The sequence below is a fragment of the Rhincodon typus genome, chromosome 25 (assembly GCF_021869965.1).
Source record: "Rhincodon typus isolate 14 chromosome 25, sRhiTyp1.1, whole genome shotgun sequence".
NCBI classification, from domain to species: Eukaryota; Metazoa; Chordata; class Chondrichthyes; order Orectolobiformes; family Rhincodontidae; genus Rhincodon; species Rhincodon typus.
The window spans coordinates 25,749,302-25,759,151 of NC_063356.1; the positions used below are offsets into that span (position 1 = coordinate 25,749,302).

At 36.8% G+C, this 9,850-nt stretch overlaps 1 protein-coding gene across 1 annotated transcript in view; it reads right to left on the reverse strand.

The window, feature by feature from the left end:
• Positions 1-643: 643 nt before the first annotated feature.
• The window catches only part of LOC109932968 (immunoglobulin-like and fibronectin type III domain-containing protein 1), a 50,720-nt gene continuing 41,513 nt past the window's right edge, over positions 644-9,850 (reverse strand). The window contains 6 exon segments of the mRNA XM_048611838.1: positions 644-711; positions 2,593-2,919; positions 3,852-4,151; positions 5,482-5,674; positions 5,763-5,851; positions 7,742-8,044. Of these exon segments, the coding sequence (XP_048467795.1) occupies positions 707-711; positions 2,593-2,919; positions 3,852-4,151; positions 5,482-5,674; positions 5,763-5,851; positions 7,742-8,044 (1,217 nt within the window). The 3' untranslated portion in view covers positions 644-706.

Here is a 9,850-nt window from a genome sequence, read left to right on the forward strand (position 1 = left end):
GATCCTTTCCCTCTGCTACCTTCTAAAGAATACACATCACCTGGATCCAAGCTGCTAGCTGTGACCATGAGATTGAGTGAAGACATTTGATTGTCAGCCATTTGTTTCTTCTCTTGGTCTTCACTCCTATACTACTGCCTAATCAGGTAGTGATTCTTGGGTATGTTCAAAGAGAAAGGCCCTTTTCTACTATTTTTTTGTTTGTTCTGCTCAGACTGTCTCTTCCATAGGCAGTTCCAACACAAATTGCAAGAAGAATACCTCTCCCCAGTTTGAACAAATGCTATCTTTTCACAAGCATATGTCTTTTGTTAAGGCATGCAACCTCTCAGCAGAGTGCTTATCATTTATATTATCAAACAGCATTGGGTTAATCATGTTTAACTATCTCCATCTCTATAGATGGCTTACCATTTATCCTCATCAATATGTGACCAATATTTAATTCACATGCACCAAAGTGCAAAACAAAGTTTTATAATTAAACAGAGATCACATTTACAGTCATCTCAGTGTGGTTTGTTTATATTTCTGCATTTTTTAAACTCTTCTAACATGTATCCATTCATTGCATGAATAACTCACTATATATCAAACCCCAAAATCAGGCAGAGAGTTCAGTCCAACTCATTGATTTGATCAAATTTGCTACTTCCACTTGGTTTGCTTATCTGAAATCAATGCCAAAGTTCTTTGTGACGTTGCTTCACTCTGTGTTAAAAAAAAGAAACAAATTAATTTGTGTGATTTCTTAGAGTATTATTCACTTTGTCACATGTATCAGTACATTAAAATATGATAACGTGAAAATTGTAAACATTTTTTTTCCTTTACTTGCTAAATTCCAATAAAGTAGATATACAAAGGAAAGTGATAGTCAAAATTGGAGGTGGAAAATATTTGAGTAAGTTTTTTAAAGCAGCACTAAAACAAGGTTCAGCAAGCATATAGCCAACTAGTAAGGATTTTATACAGTTTAACCTATTAAATAAAATTCTCAGCTGATGGTGATATTTAGTCTGAAATTTATTGCATTGTATCAAGTCTGTGCGGAAATATTTGATGCTGACTTTGAACATTACGCCTGGAGTCCCTGGCATAGATTTTTTATGTGATAGTATAAAATAGATGGTAGAGCTCAGAAATCCAAATTACATGTCTGTTCATTTTTAATTTGACTGAAGTGATGTAAGATGGGCTGCTGACTCATCAACTGTTACACGCTACCACATAAAGATGATATTCTACTTCTGTCAGCTAGGCCTGTTGTCTGATAATTGACTGTTTAGTACTGGGTCAATGAAGCTTTTACTTTGGAAAAATGTGGTAATGCTTCATTAATAATGGTTTCATTAACGTCTTCAAATCCAAATTGGATATGAAGGAGAATATAGCTAATCTATGTACTAAGAAAAATACAACGTTTAGCTAACATCATGATCTGAATTCAATAAAAATCTGGAATTAAGAGCCTTAGAACAACCAGGTAACTACTGTTGATTGTCGAAGAAACCTTATCTAGTTCACTAATGTCCTTTAGGGAAGGAAACTGATATCCATATCTGGTCTGGGCTGCAAATGACTCCTGATCCACAGCAATGTTGTTGACTCTTAACTGCCATTAGGCATTAGGGATGGACAACAAATGCTGCCTAGCCAGCAATGCTCATATCCCATGAGTGAATGAATAAAATGAATGACAGGAACTTCAAGGATTTGGGAGGGAACAGCAAACAAACCAATTTCCATTTTAAAAGTAAAATGCAGCAGGTAAATAATATCATTAATATATTCATGCAATCAATATCTTTCAGCATTGGCATGCAATATTATTATCTGAAAGCAGTCATGGATACATTGCTCTACTACAGTGAAGAGCAAAAGCTATTATAAGCAGGATTCTGTGGTAATTGAGAAAACGTAAAGCATACTTGGATCATCAAACTACTTGTGAGTCACACCTACAGAAATGTAGTAACATAATTGAAGTTATCTTCAAACTATTTTCACAAGTAATCTGTCAACTGGAATGTGGATTCAAGTAAGGTGTATTAGCACCAAGTGCGACTGTCATTTAGTAATATCCACGATTGGAATGAATAGGGACTGCAGGAGGCCTAGCTGTCAGTAACCATTACATTTTCTGAAGAAGAGTCTAGGGCCGAAACGTCAGCTTTCCTGCTCCTCTGATGCTGCTTGGCCTGCTGTGTTCATCCAGCTCTACACCTTGTTATCTCAGTAAACATTACCTGTTATTGAACATCGTCTTCTAACTATATACAGGACAAGACTTTATGGGAGACTTCAACATAGAATCTGGTCAACATGTGATCTTAAATGACTGGTATGGCAAACTATCTTATATGCATATTAAGATTAACTCTTTGATTTCTCTTAATGTAGTATGTCACTATTCTCCCCAACCATCTTGTCATAGATTTCCTTCAAACTGATGAATTTTATCAGCATCTCTGGAATCAATCATTAGCCAAAATACACTTGAATCTAATTACTCATGAGATAAGCATCTTATCTTCAACACTTGCAAGACTGTTATATAAAGACTAAGAATTCTGACATGTCTCTAATTACCTGTCACCAATAATCTAGTTGAGGTGATGGCCCTTCCAACTGAATTTTCTGCAATGGCCATGTATTCTCCAGTTTGCTTTGGGCTTGCAGCAAAAATGCAAAGGGAACAAACCCCATAGGTATTTGTAGACCACAGGTTTGCATCATCCATGATATTTATATTATCTTTGAACCAGGTCACTTTAGGTGGAGGAAATCCTTTAACGGCACAAGTCATATTAATGTCAGATCCACTTGGTGCAATGTGAGTCTTTAACCTCACAAAGAATTCAGGTGCTGTCATATTGCTTCGAGCTTTGTAGATTGGCAATTTTAAAGCAAACGGATCTGCAAAAAGGAACAGAATAATAGTTATCAAAATAAACATTCATTACAGGATCTCAAACCCTATAATGTCTTTAGTAGTTTAACATATGGTCTTCACGTGCATTCATTGAGCATGGATATATTCAGAAATGTACCTGCAGCCCTGTTTGCCAGTTACTGTTCTGATGGCATACAATCATAACCATGCACAATGACATTCCAGTGTAAGTCAGCAGCAACCTTGCCTGCTCCCTGCATCTCTTGCACTCCTGCATCTTTCATCCAATGCTCCACTTGTCTGCATACCCTTCTTTTACACTCCCATCTCCTCAGCATTCCTCTCCACTACTGTTGACACTTCCCTCTGCTCCCTTTGGTGCTGCCCCTCTCACTCTCTCCTCTGCAGTTTCCTGCTCTCTTTGCTGCTTTCTTCCAGCTGTGAAAGGAATGTAGGGCACAGGACAGGGAGAAGTGGCAAAGGGAGCAGGAAGAAACAGTGAAGGAAGCAGGAAGAAGTGCGGAGGTGGAGGAAAGAAGTTATAAAGTGTTTTTACAACATTTTTCCGACATTGCACAGAACAGAAAAAGCCATTTGTAGCTTCTGTATTTGGTCTGCACCATTTTAATACAGGGAACTTCGGGTAAACTCTGAAGTGAGCACAGAATAACTTGACACTGATCTTCTCTACCAACATAGGATCTATTATTGTAGGATAAAATATGGAATTTGGTTAGAACATGTGTATGATGCTTTGAGGATCATAAATTTAAAGGTGGATTAATATTTACAAGTGTCTTAAAGTTCAGTAAAACAAAGAACTGCAGAAGCTGAACATCTGAAACAAAAACAGAAATTGCTGAAGAAACTCAGCAGGTGAAGGGCCACTGGACTGAAACGTTAACTTCAGCAATTTCTGATCCTACAGTTAAGAATGACTGCAACATTTGCTTACCTCTTTGCCTTAAAATGCACCATGGTTCTCGTGTTTCTGAAGGTTCACTGCAGCCCATGTCATTTTTCGCTAGAACTCTGAAGTAATATTTGCAGCCTGGAACAATATTTATGATTGTGAATTTATTGTTGAAGATGTTATCTCTCACTGTGTACCACTTCAGTCTGTGTGAATCTCTTTGCATAACAATATAATGCAAATGATCATCAAGAGGCTCATCACTGGATGGTTCCCAAGAAACTGTCACTGTGTTAGGAACATTTTCAGTCAATGTTACTGGACCTGGAGGTTTGGGAACAGCTGCAAAATAATATGCCAGAATTTGACAGAAAGGAAAAAAAAAGAGTTTTAATCAATAGCACAATAAAGTTCTAATTTTCAAAATCATCATATCCAATAACATTCTGTAACATAAACTATAAATTATTCATATTTACTTTAACTGTAATCCTCAATGTTCACTAGCACAAGCAAGGCAAGTTAACAAGACCACATTCACAGTATTATAGTTTCTATGTTATTTGCCCATGTAATTTTATTTCAAATTAGAGCAATAAATATTATTCTTCATTATATCTTTGGCACAAACCTGCTTCACATTACTTTTATTTTTAAAAAATGTATTAATTCATGGGTATTTATGCCCTGCTGGCTAGGACAGCATTTATTGCCTATTCCTCATTACCCTCGAGAAGTTGGTGGTGAATTGACCTGAGCCACTGAAGTCCATATGGTTTGTATACTTCTACAGTGCTATTAGAAAGGGAGTTCCATGATTTAACTCAGTAACAGTGAAAGAATAGCAATATATGATTATAACCCAGTCCAGAGAAAGAATAGCAGCATATTTCCAAATCAGGATGGTGTGTGTATCGGAGGGAACTTACAGATATTAGTGTGCGCACATCAGGTGATCTTGTCTTTCTAGCTGGTAGATGTTGCCAATTTTTAAAAATTCTGTCAAAGGCCAGCACATTCTAATATGTGCATCAGAAACTTCTGCTCATTTTCTCCTTAAGATTAATTCGAATTTGATACAAAATGTTCTTAAGGTATATGCCAAAGAAGGAAGAAAAGAAGAGATTGTTGGGGTAACTTGCTGTCAATATATAGTCGCAGGGTTTCATTTTGTACAACAAATCTTCTTGCCTTGCAGCAAATCTATATCTTAGAAAAAGGAAACTACCTTGTTGAAAGGCTCTGCAAGTTTTACATTCAATTCATTATGTATCTCATTATGTATCAGAATGTTAGTCAAATAGTTAAAAACACATAAATTTATTTGGCATATAGAGAGATTATCTGACCACTCATTTAATTGTTGTTTGTGAAACCATGCATATAAATTAGTTGTTATATGTATCTGCTTTGAAGTACTTTGACATGGACAGTGGGACAAAAAAATGGTTCAGCGCTGATAACGTCTTTATCCATTGATGTTGCTGAGATTTTGCAGTGTGTTAGTTCGTTATCACATTTTCTTATATTATACTCAGTTGTGAAACATCTTGGTACATCTAAAGATTGTGAAAGCTGCTCTAAACTTGCAAAGTTATTTTATTTTCCTTATATAAAAACAAGTACTTCCAATGTTTAACTGTAAATTGATATTCAAAGTGCCTGTAATCACCTGTAACTCTAATCTCAAAATTGAATGATTCTTGGCCAAGAAGATTCTTCAGTGTTACAGAATAAATTCCAGAGTGAGATCTCTGTGAGACTGGAACAAAAAGTTGAGTGCTGTCACTGATACTGGTTATTGTGGCTTGTTCTGAAACTGGAAAACCATCTTTCAGCCAAATCACTTCAGGAGGAGGTGATGCCTAAACATGTACATAGAAAAGCCCCAGTTTTACATCTGTAAATATTTCAAATGTAATAATACATAAAATATTTTGTGGAGTTCCTCACTTCAAATGGCATTTGGATTCGTAATGAATTTCCTTCCTTGATGATCATGAAATTTTTTACAGATCCATCCATTTTAAACTTAGGACACACTGAAATATAAGAAACGAGTATAAAATATTAATTTGAGGGAAACAGAGATAAATATCAATTTATAGAATTTTAAAAATGTTGTTAGCATATCTCTGAAGTAATAGGCATTCAAGAATGAATTATATGTGGCTGCTGTTAGCTTTAATTCAAAAGGTGAATATTAGTAAAATATATGAAAACGTCAAAAATCAAAACAAAATCCAATTCACACCTACTATCCTGACCATCAATTATCCTTCAGCCCAATCACTACAACAAATTAGCTGGTTATTTTTTGTGTTGCTGTGTGTGGGACATAACTGTGCATAAAAATAGTCATATTTGGCTGTGTATTGACAATGAGCACACTAATTTTATTCAGCAGGTCTGGCAGCATCTGTGGAGAGAAATCAGAGTTAATGTTTTTGGGTCGAGTGACCTTTCCTGGACAAGCTCTGTTTTTGTTTCAGCTTTACAGTATTGCAGTTTTTACACTTATTTTATTGGCTGACATGTCTAAGGATGTGAAAGACATTAAGAAAGTACCATTTAAGTTGATTCAGGGAAATGATATGGAACAAACATCTGAAGTGAGAATAGAACTAAATTAAATTGGGACACAGTGACCACACGTAATTAAGCTCAACGTAAAAATAGAAGGGATAGTTAAGAGTCATTGAGAAACATGCAAGACCAAAAAGAAATGAATTTTCAGTGAATCAGGAAAGGTACTGATGAGCATTAACTAGGCAGAAATGTTAACACAAAGGTCATTGGATTTGTGGTTGAAAGAAAACAGATAAAGCTCAATGAATAATTGCCTGTAAGGCAGAAAAGGAGGTGCATTGGGAAATGACATTCCATAGGTAAACTGAGAAAGTAAATGTAAGTAATATTAACATCAGATGCCTGTATTAAACCAAGGCTGAGATAGAATGGATAATCAGACAGAATACAGAAAGCATAATGGGCAGATGGAAAGAGCTGTTAGAAGTACTAAAAGGAAATGTGCAGATAAACAAAAGGAAGCTGTAAAGGGTTTTGATAGGCTTACAATATTTAAAGTCAAGGTAGAAAAGATGTGGTGCAAGTCAGACTCTAATCAAGCCATAGGGAAAGAATTAGATACATTTGTTATTGACTAATATTGCTGGTGGTGAAGATGTTGAAAAGAACATAGCAGATTTGTTAGACATAATGATAAACAAATTGATTTTGAAAAAGAAACAGCAAAATACAGGGCAGATAATTCACTGGATGCTGACGGTACGCACTGTGCTTTTAAAATCAATCGGATTGAGAATGACAGAAGCTTTGGCTGCACATAGATATTCAGTTAAGATGAGAGAGCTGGCCAATAGAATTAGTTTCAGATTGGTCTTGAGATGTAAACAGCAGAGCCAAGATGGATCAAAAGTCTCCCTTCTGGTTTATAAAGTTCTGTATTTCTGAGAGCATATACTTGCAGCAGGGAGTGTGAGGAAGTTACATCAAATGGAACCTGAAGGTTGGGTAGTAGAGCCCAGCACAATGGAAGGACGGGCAGACTTCAAGCTGTCCAAAACATTTTCTACTTAATTGGACCAAAAGTTGATTGCTACTCATGTTCATCTGGGCATGACAGTGATCAGAGAGTGACTGCACAGAGTGCAACCCAAGCCCAAACTAATCTCTCCTTCACTGACCCTTAAACATTGAATGCCACAGATTAACAGCTCACCTGTTCATATTCAATCAGCACGTATTAAATTTAAATAAATTTGTGTGCAATCTATCGACATAGCAGTGGGCACATTCCCACACCACATTTTTAACAGGTCAAATGGAAGATCAAGAAAATAGATTTTGATAGCCAGGGTCACCAAACCATTTGCATAAACATATAATGATAAAATTGTAAATACAATTACCTGGAGGAGGCATAGCAAGAACATAATTGTCTAATTCTATGGGTTTCCCCATTCCACCATCATTAACAGCTCTTACACGTAGAAAATACATTCCCATTTTGTTTAAGCCTTTCACAGTATACGAATTCAGTCCCACAGCAGCAGAGTTGCATCTAGTCCAAGTAGTAGTGTCAGAGGATTTCATTTCAACAATGTAACCTTTAGGAACATCACTGCCCTTGTAAATTGGTGGATTCCATGATAGAGATATGGTTGAGTAGGTGGAGTCTGTTACTCTGAGGTCTCTCACAGTTCCAGGTACCTCTGCAAGTAGAAGGTAGAGTAAAATGATCAAGACACATCTCTACTTTGGTTTCAGATTGGCTTTGAAATAATTACTGCAGTTAGAAAATGTTTCAAATGTATTAGGTGTCTATTTCCTTGATATTTCTGAAACTTATTTTATAGTTCTTAAAGGGTTGCACGTGCCGTATTTATAAATTTCTTATCCTTTAATTATTGAGGCATTTTAATCACTGGAACTACAGAGTTTTTTTTGATCAACAGACATATTTATATAAACGAGGCTAGAACAATCCAAGCCGTTGAGGCAATGTTGGAGATTTGGTTCTAAAAACACGGATTCTCTGCTGTCGACCTGACTACTTTCATGAGGTACAGTATGGAGGCACAGCATTGTCAGTCAGATTACAAATGCAGAGATAAATACGGAGAGAGAATCACAGTGAAGATCTTGACAGTAGTGACACTCGAACTGACAGATTTAATTTCAGAGGAAAGTTTGGATAGGCTAGTGTCATTTTCTTTGGAACAGAGGAGGCTGAGGATGAATACAATTGAAAAGTTTAAGGAGCCCATAACCAGGTGGCATAGTGATAGGCTAAAAGACTGAAGTTTTAGGTAAGATTCAAAGGAATATCTTTTTCACCCAAAGGATGGTGAGAATAATCTGAACCTCAGTGCCTGAAATGTTTGTGCAAACAGAACCTTCATAACGTTTAAAAATGCTTGTGGATATGCACTTTGCAATGAAGCACTATGGCTAAGAAGCCACAAACCAAGAACTAGAAAGTGAGATTAGATTGGATGGCTAAATGTTAACTGGCACAGACATGATGTCAGAGTGACCACCTTCCCTGCTGCAAGTTTCTATGCTTCTATGATTGATGATTCTCTCATATATTTATTGTTGCTGAGAATATAATTTTGGCTGAAGGGTGGAAGTGGTTACCTATCATTGACCACTCAATTAAGCTGAGAGGACATAAGACAGCAAGTAAAAGGAGAAAGGGTAATGGAAATCTTATAAAAAAAAAGGTAACTGTAACTATTCATTCTGTATAACAACATCACAAAACTAGTTTCTATGAAACTGTGTAGGATTTTACAAGAAGCAATGAAAACCCTATCCCTCATACCATACAATAATGACAAGGTGAAATTTTTGTTTTATTCATTCATGGGATGAGGATGTCTCTGAGGCCAACATTCATTGCCCAGATGGCAGTTCAGAGTCAACCAAATTGATATGGGGCTGGAGTCACATGTAGGCCAGACCAGGTAAGGATGGCATTTCCCTCCTTGGAGGACATTAGTGAACTAGATGGACTTTTCCAACTACTGACAATGGATTCATGGTCATCATTAGGTTATTAAATCCAGATTGTTTTATTGAATTCAAGTTCCTCCATCTGCCATGGTGGGATTTGAATCCAGGCTCTCACAATATTACCTGGGTCTTTGGAGTAACAATCTAGCGATAATACCCCTAGATCATCCTCCTTCATTTCAACAATTCCCCAGCCATCTTAAGTATCAGACAGTTATTAATTTTACCAGTAGAAAACACCCATTGCCTGGAAGTCAGACTTGCACACCTATGTGAAATGAAAGAAGGGGCTGGATCTCTTTGGATCCGTAGAGCTCAGGATGGAAGTGGTTGGGTTGAGGATAGAGTGTTGTGGATGAGGATGAAAAATAGTGGGGCACTAAGTGATGATAGGTCCAGAGATAGCGGGAACTGCAGATGCTGGAGAATCTGAGATAACAAGGTGTAGAGCTGGATGAACACAGCAGGCCAAGCAGCATCAGAGGAGCAGGAAGGCTGAC